Here is a 26,903-nt window from a genome sequence, read left to right as displayed (position 1 = left end):
TATTTTTAGTTATTGCGCAGGCGGCACAAAGAATCATCTTTTTTTTTGTCGAACATATATATATATATTTATATATTACTTGCTTTTTTGCCTTACATTGTTTAAATTTGGCAGGATGAATATGCGTTTTCTATAGTTATAGTCATCGATTAGTCTAAATAGGTTCTGGAATCACAAACAATGTGATTGAACAAAGCGGCATCTAGAAGGCGAACTTCAGTGGGTTTAAAAATAGCTTTGCTAAGCTTATGTTTTGTAATAATTGTAAAGATAAGCAAGAAATTATTGAGTAATGACTTCGTTCCGAATCATAGTTTCTGCCCTATTTTTTGCTAACTTGGATGGACGTACTCAGAAGTGAAACATTAGATGTATTTTTTTAATAGAGATGGATAAAATAAAACTATCTATTACATGTGTAATAAACGTGTCCTGTTTGTAAGTAAAGTTTTAAATATGTTTTCATGATGACGCTTTTCAGGAAGGGCTGACCAGAATCAGTTATGTAAGGTGTATTTTAATGTTCTCCAAATGTATCGTTGTTGTAGCATGTTGACGGGTTTTTATTGCAACGAACACGTTAATGATATGACAAATAACGCAAACCTCCATTTGTCTCTTTCTTATCGAGTCACACTTTATTAAAAAATGTAACGTTATTTTTAAAATGTCATTTTAAAGAAATGCCATTTTTTAAATTCCATCGAATTATAAGAGTCTAAAAATTGTATGTGTAAACTACTGGCGCATTACTTCATTTTTTATTTCATTTTCATAAGGCAGGATTTTTTACTAAATTACCCAAATATATTTTAAGTCACTTTTTCCGAAAATATATTTACTAGTAAAGAAATTAATTATTTGTACCTTATTAAATTATTTTATAAAGAACAATGCTTGATTTATCGAGATTATTTTCTCAAAGTTAGACGTTTTCTACTTCAACGACCTGTTTCATGCACCTTTAATTAGAACTAGTATATAAGATATTATCGTATAATATGAAAATAATTAAATATTTTAAAATATTAATGAAACAAGATCACCATGCTCATGCCCACAATACTGCAATGGTACCCTTTTTTCAATTAAGTTTATCTGGCAAACGTTTGGAGGAAGCGCTTATTTTCCAGCAACGACCAAGAGTAACTCAACCGTCATAAGACTAAGGCTGTAGGTACCTTTTTGATGAAAGGGTGGTTGCTCGGCTCAGCCGCAAATTGCCTCTGGGATTCAATACATTTGCAACGTTTTCTTTGCAAATATTCTGTTATATACTTTATTCAGACAACATAGTATCTTTTTCATCATTTCAACCCTTACAAGAAGTTCTATATTTTATGGGCCATAAAGGTATAATTGGAAGAATTTTAGCCACTATATAGTACGTAATGGCGTTAGTCTGGATAAAATATTAAGAGGCAAACTTCAATTAAACGGTTTTCGAATATTATATTCAAGTATTCGAATCAATGACATTTCAAAATATACCACAAGTTTATTTCATGCTTAAAGTTTCTAACCTGCTTACTAAACATATATTCAATCGGCTTGATTCTGTTTGGTATATAGCCCCTTTTTTTCAATACTGAAAGCTGAAACTTAAGTGATAACTTATAATGTAACGCGTTCATCAACGTACTGGTCATATTTCATGTTTACTTGTGTCGTAGAATGGGGACACACACCTAATAATATTTTAACGATCTTCATAAAACACCTATGCGGTTTAATTTGGTAAAACATAGCGGATTTTTGAAAAAGTAATTCGAAGAAATCGCTCACCTACGTACGCATATCTTCAATTAAATCCACAAGTTGGCAAACTCGCGCTAAATTTCCTTCCAACAGTTTCAACAGCTTCTTACTAAAGCAGCAAATGCACGTATATAGTAAATGCCCACTTACCCCTTACCATTGAGCTTATATGCAACCCGGGTCACAGTGCTGACAAAAGTGCAACTACTCGGAGAACTACCTTAAAGTAGAGTCAACAATTCATAGAATACTTGTTTATGTTTGTAAATGTATATTTGCACTCTAACTGGTATTACAAAGGTCAGAAAGTAAGAACAAGACGGAAAATGCGGTGCGCTTCTTCTTTATGACAAATTTTAAGGAGCTTACGGAGCTCTATTTAAATCTATTCTTAAAGCAAGACCCCACGTAAGTACTAATCGGCTCCATAGCTGTCCTAACACTTAGCGATCTGCCCAATGTTTTCAAACATGAACCGTGCTCTACAGATCTTTTGTCTATGTACAATTCAACATGTATGCTTTCAATAGTCTATATTCATATCCAAATACATGAGACGAACTTGAATTTAGCCAGCACAATATTTATATACTATTTCGTAGTTTAGATAGAATATTGTAGTACCATAGGAAACGAAAGTGGAAAATAAGACAGGACTGTTTCACTATTACAAGCGCGTTAGCTTCGCACTATATTTATTTCTTTGAATCTTCGCCAATGGGTTAACTCCGTCTTTTTTTGGAGTTCCCTTACAGCGTCGTATATTGATACCGTGTCAATATAGTCCTGTCTATGTCTGTTTATGGGTGCTCATTTAGGTGTGCCTACTTGACTTTTCCACAGGGTCTCTTGAAGATCTTGCGGGAAAGAGACCTTGGATACCTTCATTTTGCTATCACTAATGAAATGGTTGTTGCTGTCGTAGCTCAGTTCCACGTCCTTGAATATATTCTTGCATGTAGATTTATGTATAGGTATCTATTCATTGGTCATATATATATATATATATATATATATATATATATATATATACATACAGCTTTTTAGATAAATATATACGAATATATCACAACGAAAAGTCTTTTAACAACAATTATACGAATAGTAATGAGAGTAATCAGCGCATGTATAAGACGTCTGAGAATCGTATATGATCTGCCAATATGCTGATGCATTTGCCTATGGAATCTCTATGGTCAAGCTAATTAGTACTGGTCCACGAATAACAACGACAACTTTAAAATAACGTAATAAACATAATTGATAAAGCAAAAATATTAATTAAAATTTAAAAAAACACTGCTTTGAAATCCAAATGATTTCATTGACCTAACATACTACATCATTGTCCTTCTGAGGTAGATATTTCGCACTAAAATTAAGTTTGGATCTCCTATTTGGCTTTTGTTTTGCACGACTTTTCTGCTAAATAATCACTTCGCCTTTAAGAACCAGTTTTATCAGAATGACAATAAATAATAGAGAGAACTATTAAAATTCGACAACAATGACAACAATAATAACAGCAACAAGAACAACAACAACAATAACAACATTGACAGCGTCGGCTAATTAGGCAGTCGCTAAAAACAAAATAATTTCGTTCTTACACAATAATGATAACAATATGGAATATTGCAAGTGGATAGGCTGTGTAGGAATAAATATATCGTACTGAACATTCGGCTCGTTGAGAAAAACGAGGGCAGCTTTTCTCTCCGGTTTGTATGACCACGAGGGCATTTTTCAGTGAAATTTATCTTGACTGATATGTAGGGCCAACTAATGAAATCAAGGGGCTTCATCTCTCGGTATCTATTCACTGTTCACTATGTTTGCTAGGTGCACAACAGTTAATCTTGTCTGCTGACTTAATAATCATCACTTTCTACTTTGCTAAGAGAACTTATATGTTGCCTTCTACAGTTTAATATAACTGTATCTAAACTTTTCCTACTAGTGTTTAATGCGGTTTAGTAAGCGGCTCCAAATGTTGTAGTATATATATATATATATATATAGCGATTTTATCAGCTTTACTTTTCACGCAGATATGGCAAGTTACGAACGAACCTGTCTGTTTGCTTTCAGCACGTACATACTTTACGTTGGTGTATGGAATCGCTTTTTTTTTCTTACTTAAGAAGGGTACTCTATTCCTGAGAGAGTCATTTTAGTACACTAGACAACTAGTAGTAATAAAAACCAGCGCTAATAACAGAGAGCTTCTTCTTTAAGTGACGTCAGGTAGCCCTAGTTCCATAGTATAACTGTACGAGTCGTACTGGCCATTACCACATATATATGTACTTGTAATTGTATCAATTGGACGTCATAGCTATAATCGTGTTTTTGTGTTAAGATCAGCTGAACTGACGTAAGACACATCGTGGTTTTAGCACGTTGTCAGGATGTTGTTTCTTCCCTTTTCAGATACGTTTATTACTTCTACCCCCCTATAACTACATGAAATATATATCTTATACATTACTTTAGCGGCACCATCTCAACACCGTCGAATGCGGACTAGTTTATAACGTCATGTATCGCGTAAATGTCATTAGGTGTAATCCAAAACGGCGGAACCGGCAGACGCAGTGATCAATTTCTAATTCTATTTATGTCTGCCCGAAAGCTAAATCAATCAAAATGTTAACTGATATATATATATACCTGTACACTACATGAACTTGGTGGTATAAACAGAAAAAGATTACACTCGTCTTATTTGTAGAGGTTTGTTATTACGTACTTTCGCACGATTTCGGTTAAGGTAATCTTCGTTTTCGTATACGGGCATGCCGTTCTTCGTATTGGTATTACTTTGAACGACTATTGCCTTGACGTTCTTCGTCGTTTCGGTTATGTTCCACTACTGACAATAGCTAGATAATTTGTCACACCGCTTCGTGTGATTACTCATTATTTTTCTATATATAATAATAATAATAATAACCATCATCATTTGTGCTCTGATAATCATACTACGATGCCATTAGTGATGGTAGCCTAAAACGGCCTCTAGTTGTTATTCTGTGCCACGTGACGGGCCACTTGAAGGCCAACAGTGGACCTTAATAGCAGCTTCGTTAAGTTAGTTGATATATTTCAACTGTTGGCGCCGGCTAATACAGTTAGTTAAAGGTAAGGGAAACTTTATCAAGTAAGTGATGGGCTTGAGCATTCGAGCAGTACAATCATATTGTTAACGGGCAGGAAAGCCAATACGATTTCTGTACAGGACTTCTCCACTACAAATAGTTTTCTGGTCTTTGTCTGGCCTGGCGAATCAAGGCAAACACTTATGTGCACGTAACGCTACATTCATTGGCGTTAACAATTTAATTAGTTAGTAAAAACTGTGCGTTGCGCAACTAAGACTTATGCTGCCTGCTAAAGTCAACATAAGAGTTCTCCACCGAGCCTTAGAATAGCCTATGGCTAGATTCACTCAGATGGCCTACTGGTCTGTTTTGCCGACGACAAAATTGGAACAAAAATTAAATTGGTGATCTTTACTGAAAATTGAAAAACAATAATTACTACCAACGATAAGTGGCATGGTTGCAGAAGGTGCCGTCGATGGTAGCGTCATTTTTAACGATATTGCTGTTACTACATATATATATATGGGTATATATATATACCCATTTCTACGATCGTTTATTGATGATTTCTTTCAGCTTTGTCTAGAATTCAAACGAATTGATAATCTTTCACCAAAAACTGTAGCTTTGTCCTGCCTATATGATTTAGAGGCTTATAATTATGGCATTCGTTCACTTTCAATACCCCACGTATACGCGGACGAGGTTTCTAAGGCCTTGGGCGAGCCGGGATAGGGGGTGGTGTAGGCGCAGTTCTGAAAGGTGGACACGTTACACGCCCAGGAACTGGTGGTGGTGCACCGTTAGCCGTCATTATAGGACACTGCGGTGCAGGCGCTTGTGGAGGCATTGATGGCGGTAGAGATCGATCTAATGCGATTTGTTCGTCGTTTGGCGTTGATGGTGAATTTTCCTCTCCGTAAGGAATGCCCGAAAATATTGAGCCGAATGTAGCCTCTCCTCCGGAACCACCATGACCTGACGAGTCAATTACTGTGGCCTTTATTTGTTCACGATCAATTTCGAGAGCTGCAGTGAAAGCGCAAGAAGTATGATGACTTCATTAAAGATTATCATGGTTGTGGTAACAAAACATTATGGAATAGAACCAATATATCTGATGTGCTAGTTTTCAGTTCAGATGGATCACAGTATACCATAGGCAATTTTTTTTAATTTATCATATGAAACAAACGGGACTTATTAAGATTAATAATTGAGAAATAAAAAAACCTACAACATTTACCACAGGGCGTGGGAGCCGTCGGCGTTGGAAGGTCTGACGGTTGTATTTTCGACGGAGGTGTTTCTCTCAATGGTCTTTCGGGTATTTTCGGAGGAGCGCTAGTTGATGGTGACCTATCCGGTCGGTCCGGCCTATCAGGCCTTTCCGGACGACTTGATCTTTCTGGTCTAGACGGCGGTGCAGGTCTATTTGGTGGTGCAGGCCGCGTGGGTGGTTGTGTAGACCGTTCAAGGGGAGCCACAGGGCGCTCTGGTGGCGCCGCTGGGCGTTCAGGTCTCTCAGGAGGCCCTGTAACAGAGCGATTAGGTCGCGGCGGTCGTACGGGCGGAAGGGTACCCTCCGGTTTTCCATCTGTTGAAGCCTCGGATTTTGCGGCGGATCCTGCCACAATCGCGCCCTCAGGCGCTTGCCCAGGTCCGGGTGGCCTCGTAGGACGAGGTGGGACAGGTATTTTATATTTCTCACCCTCTTCAATGCCTATGAGGGCGTTGGAAGCTGGAGGTTCATCAAAATGCGTCGAGATCGGCACCTTTTTGTATCAATGAAAACGACCAAATATGGATTTGTTTGCAGTTTAGGGTCGAGGAATAAAAAAATTTTAAATTGTATTAACATGTATTGAATTCAGTTTGAGAGAACGCATGGTAAACAAAATAAAGAATCTGGTTATTAGTGAAAGTGTGTAGTCTCAATCCGTATGAAGACGATAGTTGCAACTCGGCAAAACTGAGGTTTCAACTACAAGCAGATGTACATGTTTTTTCTTCTCGTACCTTGTTTAGTGGGATAGTATTGCTTTTACAGAGAGCCTGAGTGGCCTCAATAATTTTGTGCCACTCAACCGTCTTTAAGGTGATTTCTATTGGTTCACCATCGATCTCGCGTCCGCTTAATTTCACTGCTTCAAGAGCGCTCGGTCCATCAGCGAATGTTATCCTAAGGGTTTCTCCAACAAACCTGCGTTTATCAAAAATCAAACAGTATCCATATACACTAAATGGGCTTCTATATAATTCTATAAAGGGTCTACTTTGGGACGACTTAATCTAATGTGATCACATCATTTCGCGGGTCAGGAATCTTCAAAATGTCAGCCAAGTTTCGTTTATGCTCAGATGTTACCTAAACTGTTTTTATTTTTACACAAATATACTGTACATTTTCAAGTGAAATTTTGCACCCACCCCAATAGAAGGTCGTTGATGTGTTAGGCGTAAGTCTGCTTAGCTGTTGCGCCAGCCTACGACTAATTAGCTAACTTTACCTTATGAGGATAACCTCGCCAACTTCGGAAAATAGATCGCACATCTTTTCGATAAATGTTTCACTGAACGTGTCGACTGCTTTGTGGATTCGCTGACTATCTTCGTCGTCATCGTCGCTGCCGCCGCCGCCGCCGCCACCAGTTTCCTGCTTCGCTAGTTCGGATCGTATCTTTCGTACCAAAATCGTTGCATCGGGCGGTCCTGCTAACTTCGACACTTCACGAACCGTTTTGTCACGCAGTGCTGAATCCACCCGAAGAACCTGGTTGACACGTTACCTGCTTGTTTTATTTCCCTCATGATAACTCCTGCACATAGTGCTAGTGTCAAAATGAACCCATTACTAGAGTCAGCCCTTAGACATCGTTCAGCATGAACCACATACTTACGCTTTAGCCTCAGATGGAAGCAAAATCGAAAAAGCTCTCAATTGAACAATCGTACTATACAATCCAAATATTGTAAGTTAATGGCAGGCACTAAAATCAATGGGGAAACAAATGATCAGATCAAATTTACACAAGCTTCAGTTTTAAATGTACCACTAGATAGTTGGCTACCTCGATGTCAATCTCTGCAATAACAGGTCGATGATCCGAAGTTCGCAATTCCGCTCTTCCATAATGGCGAATATGTCCCGGACTCCAGAACGGGTATGCTGCAAGGACCAGGTAAGTAGTCAAAAGTGTATTATCATAAAACGCGACGTAAAGAAAAACCAACGACACCTATAGTGGACCTGAAGTAACAAAGACCAACCGGAATTCGAAATTTCAGCGTCTACAATGGGCTTTTACTGAATTGCAGCCAAAAAGTTTTTGTACTGTGTTGGCTGGACACCGGTAGGTAGGGCACCATTAGTTCTGCCTAGTACGAGATTTCACTGAATGATCAGTAGATGTATAGGTTTTAGTTCCTTACTTGAACATAACTCATCTAACAGAGCCTTTGGCTCGCTTTCGATCTAGCCATTACTATTTTTAGAAAGTAACTGACCTTCATCATTGGGGTATTTTTTTCTCCGAAACAGAACCCGATCGGTGTACGCCGGGACTCTGCTCTTTTCACTGGTGTCATAATCATTTGAAAATAGATCATATTTATATGTTGGGGGGAACCGGATTTCGCCTTCAATGAAGTCCGCAAACGCCTGGCCCTGTAAATCACACGTATTATAGAGCAAAGCCTCAGGAGAAGTGGCAGAGACTATTCAATATGATTTAATCATGTATGAGGAAAACGTTTATTGTGTTATGTGAGATATGCAGCCCGGGCAGTAATCAGTATACGAACTATAAATCTTCGGCATTTCGAACAATACATTTCAACGTTCAAGCTGTTATCACGATGAACCTGTGTATTGTAAACATATCTATCGATACTGCAAACTAATAGAGTTCCGGGAACGCGATTCATTTGGTCTATGAACGACCAAGCATATATTCCTCGCGGACTAAACTAACGTGTGTATAAAAAGCTTCAAAGACTAGCAGGAAACCCATTAGTACCTGCTCACGAGCCTTCATCAGTTGATCGTTTTGTAGGAGCTCTTCATAATTTCTCTGGAGAACCAGTTCTTTGACCCGGTCAATTTCCATATCGATCCGATAGTTGAAATCTCCACACCAGAACACGTAATCGTGCGAGGACACAGTCCTGCCCATAGGGAAGCAAAGCTTCCGAGTGATTTCCGTGTAGTCCGCGTTGCGATCTAGCACCTGTAAATTATGCGCTGTCATTGTTCTACTTACTGTTAGAAGGCAAAGGGATACAGGAGTGGTGTCTTTTTTCTTTTCCAATTATCATTATTATTACCTTCGATTGTCCGGCTGCAAAGTGCGCACAGATGAAACAAAGTGACGTGGCGTGGAAAAGCATTCGAATAGCAACAGCGCCTTTATTTCCTGCCGCCCCACCAAGGCCAGTTTTGACCTGATCGACGGCCACGTCACGGATGAATGCTGCGTGTTCCGGGCGGGCAAATACGAACAGACATACGCCAACTAGTTGGGCAGAACTTCAGGCGTCAAAATGGAAACATTTCGGTAAGAGATCGCATCATAATGAGAAAATGGCGATATCAAGAGAATATACAGCACAAAAGTCTAAGATAAGAAGCGCATTGGTATTAACAAGAAGGAACCATTTGTTCCTGTAATCGTATCTAGAAAATTAATTATAGACGCTTTATATATTTATATACCTAAGACAGACGTATTTTGTATCCCTCGAGACTGATTTCTGAAGTTCATGCATCCATTCCATCTGGTTGCCCGTTGATGCGTTGACAATATTCGATGCGTTCAAATCCACAATTTCTTCAAAACCGATGGCAAATATATCCGGCGGTGCTCTACCACCATCAGCTTCACTTTGCCCTACCAATGTACACGTTATAACAAGATAACATACGTAAAAATCACAACATGGAAGCATCGTGGCTATTTTCCATTACATGTTTATTGTCACTTGGTCTCTTCTATGCTAGAATAATCCACAAATAAAACCTCTATTGACATCGAATAAGATCAAAATGCCAAGCGCTCACGCCGAACTCCATCTGTGGTGGCTACTTGATGTAGAGATTGATACCGCCGAAATTAAGGTAAAAGGAGGCGGTTAATTGCAATAAGCACAATTTTTAGCGACAACCTCCTAGCCATGTTTGGCCAGTGAACCTACATCCCTAATATACGAAGTACACATAAACTAAACACGAGTATCTCACGCACAAAGCAGCACAAGTTTCCCTATTGACATCATGTGGGACCGCGTCAAAGACGCACGCGTTGAATTTCAGCCTATGCATGTTAACATAATATCTTGCGATCAGTTTAATAGAGAGATCGCGAAATGGATGTACCGTACCGCATGAAGTGTACTATGTGCAGGTCAAAAAAGGCTCATAGAACAGGCTGTTAGGGAGCCGCGCAACGCTAAAGAGGCCACTATTACTGTTAAAAATGAAATTTATTATCATGACTTGATATTATACAGTCGATAGGTCATGCATCCACTCTTTACACGTATAGGACTCCTTGAAAAGGACATATATTGGAGAACATATTGAATAAGTAAACTAAGCCTATACTATTTCATGAGGGAACGCAAAAGTATCGATAAAAGTATTCATATTTATTCGTGGACCATGTTGCAAACACTTAATAAGAACAAGGATATCTGAAGTGATCCTTCAAAAATTCGGCTGTCTACGCCACTCACATGCAGTGGATTATCTGGGCATATCAATTATTAGATAGAAACCATTTGGCGCTTGAACACATGTCATTTTTCCAGTTCTGCGTCGACATTCCGAGGTAAGTGACTATTCCAAAGCTTAGTAAATTATATTATTTAAAATATAGCCAACTTGTATGACATGAATGCTGTAGCTCACTGGTGCATGCAAACTCAAAAAAAACTTGACAAAGGGAAGCACACGCTTTATTCAATCAGTGATCAACTGATAAATGGACGGATAAGAACCACTCAATGAGTCGATTGTGCTGCGTCCGTGCCTGCGTTACCTTCGGATGGAGCGTCATTATTTCGAACTGGAAGTCATCTCGGAGGGGGTAGCAGAGGTTGGGGCAACGGGACGGGTGGCAGTAGCGAGAGGCGAGAAAGTGAAAGGGGAGGATTCAGAACAAAACAACGACAGGCAATACAACTACGTACGTAACGATAACTCCGCCCAGTTCAGGCGAGTATTCCGTGCCTTTTCATAACGTATTCCGGATAATTACGTACTGCACAGTAATTACTGTTTTTATTAGTCGTTTGTTTTACAGTCATCTCTTTAGTGCGTGGTACGCCTTTCACAAAAGCTGTTTGCCTCTTCCCATGAATCATCTTATGTTTTTTTAAAATCTACCGATGCCTTTATCCCGCTAATTTTATTAAAATCGAAGATTTTCTATCACAAAATTCAGCCTGCAGTTTTTAGCACGTCGTCGTTGAAGGCCGTCCGTCAGAGATTAGTGAACGCTGGCATAGATTATCAACAGACGTATTCTTATTCTCTACATTAGCTGATTGCAAGAAATATTCATTCTATAATGTGTATGGCTAGTCTACCTTAGTGTGCTTCATCATGTGTGTTTGTTTTTTGCAGGTAACTGTTAGACAACAAGTAATTAATTAAGAGAAATTTAATTAATAAAAAAATGTTTAAATATGGATATAAGAGTTCTACTATGCTTCGTTTCTTCAGAAAGACAAATCCTTAACGAATATTATTGCTTGTGTAGGTACAATTTGATTGTAAAAACAGTTTCAGATTTGATCTGGGGCTTTGCCAGTGTCAGATCTTGCTAGCAAATTTGAATTCATTTAAATGTAATTGTTGGTGACAAACAAGTTTCAGCGCTAACGAAGTTTTTTCGCCAATAAATTTATAAACGTTGTAAAAATTTTTCTTTACGATTTTTTTGGAGAATCTAAGAAGAACATCTCGAACGCTCGCACTGCGTGAACTCACTGGCTTGACGCTGAACGGTACACTACCTTAGACTAAGAAAAAGACATATATATATACCAGTTGAGTGCTCTATATCGAAGTTATTCGTGCTTACCGTTCGGGTTATTGTCCAGAAGCCAATCGGACATCGGCTGATCCCGAAAAACGATCGAATTAAAGTGTTTCCCGCCGTTCACGTTCCACGTAGCCACGCTTAATGAGATCTTTACGGGAATGGTGAAGTCGAGATAGCGATCGAAGCAAACCTGCCGCAGCATTGAAGGCGGCGTGTGCAAAAGTTCGGGTGGCAATAGTGAACGGGCTCGATCACCGAGTTCGCAGTTTAAGGAACTTCCCACCAGAAGGATGTCGATTGCTTCCTGCGTAGTGTTAGCATTATATATGTAGACTAATACTGTAGGAATACTATTACAGCTATCTGCATCGGGTGTTATTTTGATGATATCATTCAGCTAGCTCGGCCTAGCCCGCAAGATAATATACGCAGTATTCAACAGCTTTAGTAGATTTAAGAACTGATCGTAAACAGTAATAAAGCATGCTTTTAAACAAACAAGCAAGCAAAGAAAAAGGAACCGTTGGCATTACTTGTTTACTTGAGTCGAGTAAGTTGTTCTGTACTGTTCGAACAACAGAGCGCGTGCCATCTTTCAACTTATTTGTGCCTTGCAATGCCCCCGTACCGGCATAGATTCGGCTCACCTATGAACATTTTAACGGCAGAGTGATCAAATTAACCCACCAAGAATAACGGCAGTGTTCTACGCCACGTGTCTAATGTTTATACGTATTCTAATGTTATTCGCTGTAGTTTCGACGTACCATATCGCCATTAAGCGTCCACATTGACTTGAAGGCATCGTAGAATCTAAATGCCATATTGTCGTCGAAGCCCATTGCCGCAAGTTGTTGCTGCAGGACGGTGAGCCCAATGAAGGTCTGAACGCAATTCGTTCGATCGAGGCAGTCAAGGCAGTTTGTCCGGAAGCATCCGGTTTGTTCTCTGAAAGTTCGCGGTCGACTATTGAGGATATCCCTAACGAACGAGGTAAACAAATAGGCACTGCCTGTAAATAGGAGCGATGCTTTCGACTTACTTGGTAGTCTCTTGGCCGTCGTGATAGAAGAACGAATAGTCGTTAAGTTGTTTTTCAATATTGTACTTCAGGTGGATGAGGTTGTCCTGCTTGCCACCTTTACACTGTGCGTGATAGTCGAAGTTAAGCAATGGAATGTCCTGGAGTCGCGTCATGCCAAACGTTAGATTCTTAACCATAAACGTGCAGCATAGAGATTGCTACTGCGGATGCCGAGGAAAATTCCGCTAGAGAATAGATAGAAAAATCTGATTAACTAATTGTTTCTAGTAGAATGATGTGCTGTACTGTAAAGTTGCCAAAGTACTTTTTTGCCGATGGCTCGGTGATGCTTGTTGAATTCGTTTGAAAGCATTGTCTCGCCCTCCTTGGAGCCAAGCAGATTTAGGAACGTTTGATGACCATATCGTTCCACTATGGTTTCAAGATGTCGTCGATACGCGGGCGCCGACATCTCTGACCCTCGAGACAATTTCACCTTGTGAGAGCCAACCTGCCAGTATTCGAACGATGTCTTTATTTATATATAAAAACTGTCCGTACAATATACATCTGAACACCCTCCCGACGTATATGAATATATTGAACAAAGAAACTTCCTTCATTCACGCACACACGTCAATCGGCAAACAGGTTATTTTTAAGATTTAGTCGCTCCTAAACGCTTTATCCTGATAGATGTCACTATGCCTGGAACCATACATTGACAATTCAATAACAGGGACAGTGGTAACAATCCATTTTGAATTCAATCAATCTACAGTCATGTTTGAATAGCTGCGTTTGCACCTGTACACCGGGCTGTTCCCAAAACAACGGAACGCTGCCCCGTATTTGAACGTAGGACGATATTTTCGAATTGAGAAAGATCATTTGCTCTGTTTCCACGAAATTGGCAACGTGACCGTCGTCGTTGGCGCCCCGCACATTAAAACGGGTCCCCGCACGTTCACACGACAGTCGCGAAATAATGCACGCACGAGCCTGAAACAAAGACGATAGGCTAAAAAACTTAATATGTTAAAAAAAAAAAAGAAATGTCCCTTCAATGTCTTATTTATTTCGAAATGATAACTTTGAAAGAATGCCTCTGGATTTTTTTCGTAATGAGAACGTTCAATTACAATAAATCGTTCTCGAAAATAGAAGATGATAAAATATAGGAAACTATAGTAAACAAGTAGCATACAAACGTATGTACTAACTTGCAAATGTCCAACGTACACGGTACGAATCTCGATGCCGCCATTCATGATTTTGAACAGCCATGCCGACGTATCGATACCAAAGTTCATAAACGGAATATGCAACATACGGTTCCAAAAGAATCTGAATAAATGAAGCAAAAGTAAATTTCCCGCGTGAGCTCGTTGCCTGCGCGTTGAGCGTCGTATTATCGTCTAGAACGCATGGGAAAATAGTTGCCCTAGCAAATTGGGAAGCAAGTACGTTTAGACGCGACTTGACGACGTAAGACAGAAAAATAACTGGTGTCTCTTATCGAGGATCGGGCAAAGCTAACGCTTAAACATAAACTCCTCGTAGGGCATCCCTACAAATGGTTACTTTAGCTTTAACAAACAATGTTTCATATACTCTCTTATGAAACCCGTTTTTGGCGTACTTTAGACTCTATATAGTCCATTAAGCTATGCAGCTTACAGATACTCTATGCATGCGCATGGAATTTGCCAGTCGTCAAAAATATTGCCGCGTCTCGGTAGCTTTTAAAGCGGCACCTTTTCCTGTACGACTGTTCACTAATTGGAACGAAGGACGCCACTTTATTCTTTAAGTTGTTCCATGAATTTCCTAAAAGTTTTAATTTCTTCGATAAGCGGGAATAAGAAAATCTTTTATTTGTTTGGATCTGTTTTGTGTTTGCACAGTTATTCGATTAAATAACGGTGCATCCGGGCCACGATACTTCTTAACGTAGTAGAAATGTCAACAATAAATTTTTTGTATCATTATAAGCAGCTGCACTATCGTATAAAAATACTATTTTTTAACTGGAACAATTTTTAAAATTATAATAAAAAATTAAAATTTATTAACGGCAACAAAGAGTGCCGGTCGCTCCGAGAACTATAGCAACGCACTCGCCGTACATTAGATGATACGAGAAACGACACACGTTATTTGACTGTATAGTCTGTGATGTTATCCCACATCCACGAATGAAGATTTTACTCGTAGACAATCTTCATCTGCGTTGATAGATGTAGGTTATCTTCAAAAAGCTAAAATAACGACTGCACGCTTTTTCTTATTCCCGAGTAGAATGCACGTACTAAGTTCGGTCTATTCCTAGCGGATAGCCTATTCTGTAAGCTTTGAGATAATTTATTTTAGCTTTTGGCCTTTGGTGTGGAAGAAGCCGGTAGTAGCGTAAATCTATACCTGTTATCGGTTACGTTTGTTCTTTGCGCTCGCTGCGCGCAAAGAGTGAGATCAAGTGGGGAGTGGCCAGACTGGCTGCTCCAGGCGAAAAAGAACGTTCCAGATATTAACACCTATAAACAAGCAATGCAATACGAATAAAATTATCCCATAACGTATGTAAAATATCAAGCCAGCTCCCTTGAAAATAAGAATCCTCCTTTATTAATGAAGCTAACCATCCATAAAGATCGTGACAGCCGAGGATCAGACAGGGCGTCTTCGCAAGGTGCCAGTTAGCGAAACTATGTAGATTCCACTTTGACTTGTTCAAAATACAATGAATGAGGATGTATTCAACCCTAACGTATGAGGTTTGCTAGGCTTCTGAAGGTCGCCGAACGGAAAAAAATTAATCTACTTAACCAAAGCCAAAACCCTTCGACGCCCTCAATCCCTGAACATAAATTATCATGTGTATATATTATTATTTTGATAGAATCGCTGGGGCAACTACCTGCACCGAATGCACGTACTTACCTTTTTCACTTCCGCCATTCGTTCTACGTCTTCTCGGAAGTCCCGGAGAGAAATAAATACCACATCCGTCAACCGAAAAATCTCCGAATGGTTGATCTTGCCAACGGAGTGGCAGCCTGTTATCATGACGAGATACTTCACTTCGACATCGCCCTGGTTTGTGTCGAGGACGCCGAGACAGCCATAGGCATCCATTAGGGCGCTGTAATCCTTCTTTAGGTACGCCGTCTCCTCCGAGCCTAAAAGCAAGTTCAGAACGAAATACCAGGTGTTCGCCTTCTGGTAACACAGAGGTATAAATACGTAGGAAGAAACGTAAAATCTTTATGCTTTTATCCGACTCACGTTTCTTAGCGGTTACCACACCCTTTGCTTTGAGCCAATGCTTTTAGCATTAGTTCAAGCAGATCTAACATCCGTGGGTTTAGTGTCATATGTTATATGGCAAAAATTTAATTAGTGTAGCATGCACTGAAGTGGGGGATTATTACAATGACATTCTCAAAAAGACTTGCTTATATAAAGTCTAATACATTGATAGGCACTTTATGACATGTCTTCCTCTAGCAAAGATTCCTAAGCCGAATGTCGCGTTAGAAAGAAAAATTGCCGGCTGTTTAGGGCACCTTGTATATACCTGTTTTTACTCGAGCACAAGGAATCAAGTGCGATATACATATATATATATATATATATATATATATATATATATATATAGATATATATATATGCTGATCAGAGCCTCTGAAATTCGCAATTGTAGCACGCTTGAAGAAAAGTTTTTATCATTTCTATAAGGCAGTGTTGTGTTCTGCCGTCCATATTGAGAACTATTCTGGAACAGCACGTGAATCTACCATGACCTGGAAAAAAAAACTGCAAGCATTTATTCGGCTCTCTGCGATCGCTTGCCTATACTATATCCATGGTAGTAACCCATAGGTTGAAATCTAACGCAATAACGAATCAACACAATATTGAGCACTAATTGTGTAATATAGATCCTTTTTTTGTCCATCTCCTCTACAAATGTTCAACGTTTTTATCTAACGTTGTTCTGGAAGCCACTATAGAAAGATGATTTTTCAAATTATCCTAGCAGTTAAACGAAAAAGACGAGTGGCCATAGCGACTGGAGTCTTTGTTTTTCAACCGACAGAACCACTGGTACAGTGAAACTAGGACAAAATATTGATCCGTAGCGAATTCTGCACCGCTGCCATAGCAAATTGTGCAACGTTCGCGATTTAGCCTCACTTTTACTTCTCTTCATAAGTTAACGCTGCAATAACTACACGAAATACTAGTAAAACTCTTAACCTGCACAACTAAATATACTTTACAATGAGCATGCAGTAGTAATATCAGTTGGTCTTGCACGAGGTGATAAAAAAAGAAAACGAGTTCTGTTATAATTTAGAAGATTGGCTTAGAAACCCGTTTGTGTTAAAAATGCGCAATGTACTTTAAAAGCATACAGATTATTTTTAAACTACGTTACAGCCTTCAATATGCCATCATACAACAATTTTACAGGGGTCCAAGCGCGGAACGAGACGGTCCCTTCTGCCTCTAATCAAACTAACGTTACTGCAACAAATCATTTGATACAGAAGAGAGGTAACTACCGGCTGAATGATATTGCTTATTTCAGTCGTTTGGACATGTTATGGAGAAACACTAGAAAAATTTTCTGCCGTTGCGTGGTCTATCGTGAGGCGTTAAAAACCTGATACTTTTTATTATGAGTAATCTACTTTCGATCGCGAAATTATACAGCGGCTTTGCCTGTCGTCGCTAATACAAAATCAACGCAAAACAAAAATTGTTCATACGTAGAGAGGCACTTCAATCAGGGCTCCGCGCATTAAAAACACCGCAACATAACAAGTAAGGAAAAAAGAAGGCCGTGGCTTTGTAAGAGCGATGTTGCCCTCGTGCAATAGTTAGTTAGCGTCCAGGAGCTGTACGATATCAGATCTGCAGAACTTGTCCAGCGCGACCTTGTTTGTTACAAGGCACAAGCATACACAGACTGAACGGTACGAAGCCTACCTTAAGTGGCTAAACACATTTAAACAATGATCAATGTCGGCGTCGACTGGCTTCCTTCAACTGAACTGTTTCAGCTGAGTGAAGGCCGTTCTTCCGTTCCTAGGACGGATGCGACGCCTTAGAAAACCTATGGCATTGGTAAGCGCCTTGATCGTAGACACCTACTACAAATACTTACAGTGAATTTGAAGGACAACAAAGGCTAACCTTTAAATGATGCTTCGAATACCGAAACATGTTTTGATAAATTGCCGCCGCTATTTGCTGCCACGAATGGTGCGACCATTGCTCCTGTACAAAACCAAACTTTGTAAAATCGGCCTAATCGAGAAACATGCTCGAAGCTGCCAAAGAACGAACCTCCATACGAACATACAAAGTGATACGAACGAATGGAAATTAAATATTTTGATTAAAACATATAAAAATGTGTGAAAATAGACACAGGATTACGTCACGTTGACCAAATGGCCAAGAAATATCTACCTGTTTTTTTTCCATGTATCGATATGCTGATACTATACATATTTTCTTAGAGTTTTATATGCTGTCGATACACCTTATAAAATAGGCTCATAGCTATGCATATAGTCACCGTTTCATCGCATGGTAATATATACGAGTAGAATTTTTTAGAGTGACAGTTTCTGTAGAAGGATTTATATGTTTGAGAAGGGTCAAGTCAAAGTTTCGTGTAAATAAGTTAAGTTTGTAACTGCATTCTATCAAAAGCACCCGGTGACCTTAAATCTTTCCCCCTAAATAGCACTCGTGTGGCATTGGAGCTCGATAACTAGCCTTTGGTCTTTTAAGTTCACTATATTAAAACCAGAAACAATAAATAACCTCTTACTTATCTACAGGTAGACCGTTATACTTATGAATCAATATCGATTTCCCAATACATTATTGGTATAATCCAACCTGGCTATAATCTGGCTAAAGTCGCTATAACACTTCATCTAATCCTTTTCATCGTATTAAAACGATATTATCGTACAGGCCATGATGGTGGTTTATCGGTGTTTGTTGTCGGCGGTTGTTGTGAAGATGCCTTTCCTCTAGCAATGAGCTCGCTGGGCTGCAAAGCGTTTACGTAGTTATGAGCGTTCCGGTAGATTTATATGCGTTACACTTTGCTTCTCTGTTTTTTTGAACCTGTTTGAGCACCAGCGAAGGGATGGCGTGCCGGCCCAACAACCTGCCCAGTTTAGAATGTCCCTATCACTTCGACATCATCTAGGCATTGACCTTATTATTGGTCTGGCCTCGTCTGTCTAGGCAGGTCAGCTGGCTGGCTGGCTAGCTAGGAAAACGTTCTAATTACATAGAAAAGCGACTCGCAACGAACCTGCAAAGATTTTTTGGTTTATTTGGTATCACGTATGGATGCATATCGACAATGGCGGCCAAATTTCCACACGTTCCTACTCTATAGATATGTTCGTTGGATCGTTAGCCGATGGAGTGCCACCCGTTCCGGCCCAATGATAAACGCCGACGTCGTGCACATGCACACACGTTTGCTTCGCCTATAAGGCCATAGTTAAATCCATGTAGAGGCACGTTATTACTGTCTGACGCTAAGACCATCTGTTTCAAATATGAAGCGATGCGATCGCGCCGAGCACAATTCTCACAAAACTGATTTTTTAAAGAATCTGGATTTGTGAATGTTTCACTAAAGAAAGTTCCGTATATTCGGTTGAAGGTGTTCTTCAAATATTTTCTATTACGGGTATCGTAGGTAATTAAGAGATGTAGGCACGATAGATTTCATACTTTATTCTATTGTAAGAGGCTTGTCTCAAACGCGGCCATTCCGGTCAGTCGACTTCCAGAAAGCCCCTCCAGGAACTCTGGTAACTATGTACCATTCTCTCGATTACGTTATCTATAGGCTACTTGAGTGTTTGAAAATCTCCACAACGTTGACAATATCGTATACTAACAAACTTAAAATTATTCGGAACGCTTCTGAAAGGACACGTGAGGAAGGCCTAAGGGAAATAAGGCAGACACACAAAGGTACAAAATGGTCTAATTACTTAGTCGACACATACGAGCATGAGAGTAGAAAGACTGATAGTGTTTTTGTCCCAGGCGCCCAAATTAGCTGGTAGAAAAATGTAGTAACATTGTGCTAATTTGAAAGAATCCACAAAGTGTAGCTTTGCTTATTGAGAACAAAGTCGGGAAGGAATATTATCGGAAACAAAGGAATATTATCGAATGTAAGGCATAGTATTGGACTCGCTATTTTAGCTAGAGGCACAGAATTGACACAACATGAATTGAAGATACTGATATTTAAAAAGCACCCCAAGTAAAAAAGATTCTAAGTAAAAAAAGAATGGAAAAATATACTCTTAAGAAGCACAATTTTTACTACGCGATAATTTTAAGAAAGTTGCCAGGCATCAGCTAATAACTTGCAAGCAAATATTGGAAAGTTGCCAAAAACGCCCCGTAGCGCTCAAGACAGATATTAAAACGTATATCGGTATATGACGTTCGACATGTAAGACAAATTTGTCCCCATGATAGCTTACTGGATAGCGTATTTGTCTGCTAGTCTTAGACACACGTTGTGGTCTAGGTCCGAACCTGTAGGACATAAACAGCCATCCACCTGATAGAGTGCTTAATACGGATACCGGATGTAAAACACAAAGTCAAAGAGACAAATTTGCTGTACGATGTAGCGCTAAGGCAGCTCCGGACCGACCACCCACGGTATCAATTTGAAGTACAACGGATAGAGTTGAAGGCAGTAAAAGGAAAGCGACACCTCACACATGGTACAATGACGAACGGATACGCTTCTACATTGACACCAATAGGCCGCATTACACAGGCTCGGTTACACGGTTCGGCAATGACGAATCCGACACTGCATCTGTAGAATACATCTCCTACTAGAAATATGATCGTCCATTCAAGCATGACCTTCACAAACAGTCGCATAATGGTAGAACACATACACAGCAATAGACAAAGGCTGATTGCAAAGGTTTCTCAGAAATCGATTCTGGCAGTACCCGAGGATAACTGACAGTTCTCGCCTTCTGACAATTGCAGCCTTCAAATATCGTTAAGTCACGGATTCTAAAAGTCGCTCTAACTAGAATGATGATATCTTCCTCAGCTGCCATAAGACAGACAGGTATTTTTCTCCAAAATATGTTATCAAATAAAATACGATTCTTCGAAAAAAAAAGAAATCGCACCTAAATACACTTTTAACAGAGGGTCGATTTTTGTGATTTTTATCGTACAATTAATTCACTGCCAAGAATCAGTCAAATCAGTCAGCTGTGAACTTACTGCTAACAGTTTGGACAAGTTTCACGAATTCAACAACCCTTTTATAGGAAAATCGGTATTAAATACAAGCGGAAAAAATGGACCAGAGCTGACGTGTATCTTAGCTATACAATTTTGAAGGCTGATCCTTGACCGCATTAATACATGATTTTTAGGGACATTTCATGGATGTCATAGATTTCGTCAAATGAAACGTTCCCCTTATCCTTCCCCTATAACTTCAGTAGCACTATTTTTTTTCACTTGCATAAGAGAGCAAGCTATATAATGAATAGCTTGCTGTTTATTGCAGCGCAAGACTCAATTCTCTACAACTTTCATTCAAATAGGAAATACCGTAAGACGTATACGTATACCTGCGCTCGAGTGTAAGTATTGACGATTGTCGAAACCGATCAGTGGGATAGTTTAAAGATATGATTCCATAAATAAGTTTTGTATTGATTTATTTCAATATCTCATGCAATTCATCGAGGCTTATCGACAACTTACCCAACGCGACAATGGCACCGCTGTCAAGCAGAAGTGTTGTTTTGACATTTCGTTGTTCAATGAGCACTGAATATGAATTGTTTTCATTGTGCTTATGGAGCACACGGAATCCCTTTCCCAGAGGCATTCTAACGCTGTGGAAAATGTAGCGGGTTTAGCAAACGAGAGCCAGTAAGGACACCGTTCAATTTCTCCTGGCTATCCAAGACGAGATCAACGCACGTGCAAAGGGGACGTCTCAACGATTACACGACACTTGGGCCCTGCTGTGGGAGACAACGTCACAATACATAAACCTCTCGAAAAGTTCGTCCGTAGGTATCCAGCATTGGAAAAACTGCGGTATCGAAACAGCCGAAACCAAAAGGATAGTCCCTCTTCCACACTTTTGGGACACCAATTGCCTGACTCGCATAGAAGATGCAGCAGCTGCCTCATCCAATCAAATCAGCAACAAACAGCCAATAATAGCTAGTTTAAAATCCTTCTAAATTCGTCAATGATGAATCCAATACTATATTACGCTAATAGTGATGCTTAATTGTCATGGGCACTCCACTAGCGTTTTGTAAACATTGTAGGTTGAGAGTCGTCCGCTGTTATCCGTCGTCATGTACTTTCTTTGTCTACCGGCCGTGGGAGTAAACGGCTTGTTGTGGGCGAGAATCGTTTGCTGCGCCTTCGCCAGAACGGGCGGTGTTGTTCGGCCCTCTTCAGGCAGAACTGTTCACAGAAGAAACGTCAGCTGATAGCTAAACGCCTCAGCTGCTTCCATTCAAGTAGTTGGCAGCGGTGGTGAGATAACAAATGTCATACCCCACGTAGACTACAGGCTGTACTGTTCTTAATAAAAAAACAATTTCCTTCATGCAGTAAGATGTTATAGTTAGTGTCGTACGGCTTTATCCGTTATTCCTTTGAAAGCACTACAATTACTTCTGCTCATGCTACCTTAGCCGCTAGTAATATCCCATGGTGACCTTGTTCTGCTTTGCTTTTCGTATCGTATACAAATCAAAACGTACGTGACCACACTCCAGTGGGCGTCAACCTCCTTCTGTGATTCACACTTTCTTGCTTTACGTTGTGAACACCTACAAGGTACACACGCGGATCGATTATATATCGGCTTTTTTCGTTTAGTACCGCTATCTCCTCTGCCTTCCTAAAAGAGTGAAGGACGAACGCTAAACAACGCACTTCGAACCGCTATCGACTGGTGAGAATCAACTGGTTTTTAGTTACTCATAAACGTCCTCTCTTTCGCCGTCCTGCTCCTTGAAGATAGATGAACAGTTGACGGCACCGAAGCCAGCACCCCCTTACAGCCACCAACTCCTTGGCGATAAAACTCTACTACGTGAAAGGTTAGATTCGTTTACATGCAGAATTTTCTGCTCATGATTAGTCTTCTATTGTCAACGCGCCTTCTCAACTCTTCCATGTGCTTACTTTAATAAACGTTTTGCTGCTTCTGCGTCAAAAGCAGCGGGTTACACCAGCGATGATCGATCCGCTTGGACATTCCGGCCAGCTAAATAATGCTTTGTAAAGCAGCCTCGGTCACGTTATCAAAAAAAAACGTTTCTTTTGTCGTTTTAACCAACAACAATAACAACAACAAAAGCAAAGATTAGTGCTGTGATGTCCTTAGTTGCAGCGGCGCCAATCACAATAATAGGAACAACAACAATAGTAGAAGCTTAGGCGAGACTGGGAAGGGAGGACTCGGAAACGAACGACGTCTCAGTGGCACATACTCACTGGATCCTTTCACCTGCCTCGCACGTTACTGCGACGGCATCTTGAGCATGCTATGACGGCTTAGAGTGGTAGTAGCGATACTGGTTGGGTTACGTGATCCCGTTTCTTCAGCTACTCCGGTTCATGTTCTACTAATGTGATGTTATAGTAATATACTGTTTCTTCTAAGCGTCTCGTAAAGTCTCAGTTTTTTTCACGCTGCTTGTTCTGGTCAGTGGGTGGCTGGTAACTGACGATGACGACTCATCGACAATAGTTCGATATCGTGGACGATATTAGTAATGGGACAAGATGTGGTTACATTTTTGTGTGTGAAATATTTCGTTGTGACTGTTGTGAGTAAGTTGCTATAAGTGACTGTTATACCACGTTCTGCTCTGACTAAACGACTGGTATTTCTACTCAAGACAGTCACCACGATGCTCACTTACTTGCAGACTACGTCAGTTAACGAGAACGAGATGACCACGTAAAGTATTTGAGTATATTCTATCCAGACGTCAGGTACGAGAATGGACTCGCACAAACAACACAACCGTCCAGATAGACAGGCAGAGAGACAGAATTTGCTGGATTATCGCGAATAGCTAAGATCTTCTGCGGACCGCTAGTCGCTTACCGTCACACGTTCACGAGCAGCATCAGCACAGGCACTGGGTGTTCTTAGAATCTGGAGCAGTTATGCAGCTCAGAGTGGTGAGCGGAGACGAGGCTGTACTCCATGTATGGACTCAGAGAAACATCAAACTGCGACCAGTGTAACAATCCGAATCGCAGTTAGAGTAACAGTAGATTCAGCGGTTGTCAGAACAGTGGACGTCGTTGCGTCGTCTTCTTTTTTTCTTGTTCTTTTTTCGCTGTGCGTCTGGTAATCTAATGTATGCTGGACGCGTGCAGTGAGCGAGATCGCTGGAGAACAGCTACTAGCCGTCCAGGGAACATCACTCTCTTCTATGTCTAGAGTGTTTTAGGCAGGCAGGCACGCAGGTGACGGTTTGAGCGTGGGGTTACTCGGCGCGGTAAAACACGCACCCAGATCCGGACGGCTACGGCCACCAATGCACGGTAAAGGTAGCTGCGTCTGCCGCCGTATGAATGGCTCTATTTATAACAGCTCCCTCTTCGGTTCCATCTGTGTACACCGTTTGGTTCCATCTGTGTGAAAGCCGTGTTGGGTATGTGAGTGAGCCCAGACAGAGACAATGAGCGATCTATTCTGCTGCACCTAATGGTGGGCGCAGCGTGTACAGCGCACAGCCTGAAGGATGGTGCCGCAAACCGCTAATGCTGATGGGAGAGTGCAATGCGTTGCTACCCAGAGAAGGTCCAGAGCTCAGGTACTACTCTGCCAGGCTGGACGATCTGAGAAGGCACTCCTGAAAAATCAGTAAACAGTATTTAAATAACTTTAGATCTTTTTTTTCTATGTAAAAGAAAGTAGTCACTTTCGCTGTCTATCTTTTATGCAACTAGGGTAACGGGTTCGGCTATGTTACCAAGAAAACCAAAAGTTTTTTCAAATCAAGTTAGTGAATCACACCAGCCTTAAAATAAGCGTCACTCCTTAAACTTTTGAAGATTAAATATGTGATACCTAAAATAATTGTTGAGATCACTTCGTTTCCATGCTACAAAACGTTCTGCCATTCCAGAGAGCGTTTTAATTCTCATTTATCATTAAAAAAAAATAAGGAAAAACAATATAAAACAAAACTGGAGGAGCAACTTAGAGACGTTTGGATACCTAGGCCAATAGTTTGCCGCCGAACATTATTACTTTAAAACAGCTCTTATGATTTCTTCTTGAACGTTCCAAAGGTCTCAAACTATACTAGTATGAAAGTTATAAAGTTATTCAGCGACGAAAACTTCATCTCTACAGATAATTATAGATTACAGAGTCTAATAGTCAAGTCTCTTAGCGGTGTCTGAATGGAGCACTCTACAGGTGGTGCATGATGGGAACCATTTCAGAGATCACATTCTAAGGCATGAATGTATATTTATAAATGGCGATAAAATAAAGTTATACAATGAGGAAAAAAGCCGTGCGGCTCTTCATACAGGTGGTCCTATATTGAAACGAAATAACTGAAGTATTCAAGAGTGTAAAGTTAAAATGTAGACAAAATGTAAAGATTTTCCAAATTCTTATTATTTCTAGTCCTTCGCGTGAGAAAATTCAAACGTGGATTTATGTCCCAGTTTTACTACTGAATATCTTCCACAAAAACACCTCAAGACAACTGAATAGATTTTAAACAGCTCTTAATTAAAATCATGTAGTATAATATAATTAAAAAAAAAGCATAATTTTCGAACCAACATAGAGATCATATCTTTACTAATTTCAGTCTAATAATACTAATTATCCGATTCATATATCGATTTTTTTTATGTATTCAGGCCGCACGTACAAATGAATTTAGCCCTTTTGCGAGAGGCAGAACGACTCCTCTTTTTCTCTACTTATCGAGGCCCTGGGGCGCAATTTCTATCCAATCGATCAGTTTCTATCTTTTTTTACTGACTTGGCCCTGTTTGCTGCATCAGAGCAGAGCAGAGCAGAGCAGAGCAGAGCAGAGCAGATCAGATCAGATCAGATCGGATCAGCGTCGTCTGCTATACACGAACGTTTCCCCCTAGCCTTATGTCAACACCGCCGACACCCAATCACATCGCCCACTGACTGTCCTCTCCCATTGATCTGACAGCAGACGGTTGTAGTCCCGGTGCCCGCGGGAAACAGTCAGCGCCACAGCCGTTTCGCAGCCTGGCGCGACAAGCTGATTTAGCCTAATTGATGCTCCGTCGCATTGGACAGTCAACAATTATGGATAGCTTCCGCTTGCGCAGTCCACCTCACTCCTCCAACGACGGGCGCACTATCCCTCTCTCCTTCCACCAGTCGGCATGGCCCTTGCTCTCTGCCCCTCTCCCGATGTGGTGGTGACGACAGTAACGGCACTGGCAGTCCGCTTTCACTGCAAGACGACAGCTTCACTCAACGCTAGAAAAGCAACAATTGCGAAAACGTCCGCTAATTCGTTGCTTAGCGCTACTGTGACAGTTTGTCAGCCGCGTTCTCGCTGTTGCTGCAGCATTTCGACTTGGCCATTCTTTGCGTATCGTTTCACGTTGTCGCTAGAGTTGTAGCGCAACGATGAGTACGCCGGGGCCTGCTTACGAAAGAGCAGTTCGGCTTGGCTAGACTCGCAAAGGAGTGAAGCGAATGGAGGATATCTATAGCGAGGTGCGCCGAGTAATAGTTATCTCTCTACCCGTTCCCCGAACTGTGCCGGTGACAGCGATAGCGCCAGCAACGCTTCTGTATGGGCTCGTAACGTAATGTAAAGAACAACACCAGGCGCGTTAATAAAACTAATCAAA

At 40.5% G+C, this 26,903-nt stretch overlaps 1 protein-coding gene across 2 annotated transcripts; it reads right to left on the bottom strand.

Moving 5' to 3' along the window:
• Positions 1-2,417: 2,417 nt before the first annotated feature.
• Synj (synaptojanin) lies at positions 2,418-25,558 on the bottom strand. Of its 2 annotated transcripts, none has more exons than XM_022838840.2 (19): positions 21,750-25,558; positions 15,876-16,114; positions 15,357-15,469; positions 14,159-14,282; positions 13,743-13,937; positions 13,261-13,446; positions 12,954-13,093; positions 12,679-12,859; positions 12,445-12,558; positions 11,951-12,215; positions 9,580-9,754; positions 9,192-9,393; positions 8,885-9,094; positions 8,373-8,532; positions 7,937-8,034; positions 7,376-7,638; positions 6,885-7,068; positions 6,103-6,640; positions 2,418-5,894 (listed from the first exon to the last, which is right to left on the bottom strand). In XM_022838840.2, the coding sequence occupies exons 1-19, from the start codon at positions 21,874-21,876 to the stop codon at positions 5,575-5,577; spliced, it is 3,834 nt and encodes a 1,277-aa protein (XP_022694575.1). In that variant the 5' UTR covers positions 21,877-25,558; the 3' UTR covers positions 2,418-5,574. The 2 variants fall into 2 exon arrangements, with proteins under 2 accessions (XP_022694575.1, XP_022694584.1); XM_022838849.2 differs by having other exon boundaries at positions 6,112-6,640.
• Between the last annotated feature and the right edge of the window lie 1,345 nt (positions 25,559-26,903).

Source organism: Varroa jacobsoni, unplaced genomic scaffold (assembly GCF_002532875.2).
Source record: "Varroa jacobsoni isolate VJ856 unplaced genomic scaffold, vjacob_1.0 scaffold_80, whole genome shotgun sequence".
Lineage (NCBI taxonomy): Eukaryota > Metazoa > Arthropoda > Arachnida > Mesostigmata > Varroidae > Varroa > Varroa jacobsoni.
Note: the sequence above shows the minus strand (reverse complement) of the source record. Positions and strands in the feature narration are given on the sequence as shown.

Bases quoted from the DNA above. Each gene is read 5' to 3' on its own strand.
- Synj (XM_022838840.2), bottom strand. From the start codon at position 21,876: ATGCCTCTGGGAAAGGGATTCCGTGTGCTCCATAAGCACAATGAAAAC. The intron at 16,115-21,749 runs GTAAGTTGTCGA...ACTTGCTTTTAG, and splicing joins CGGTGCCATTGTCGCGTTGG to GCTCGGAGGAGACGGCGTAC. The intron at 9,095-9,191 runs GTAATAATAATG...CATAATTTACAG, and splicing joins TTGCAGCCGGACAATCGAAG to GTGCTAGATCGCAACGCGGA.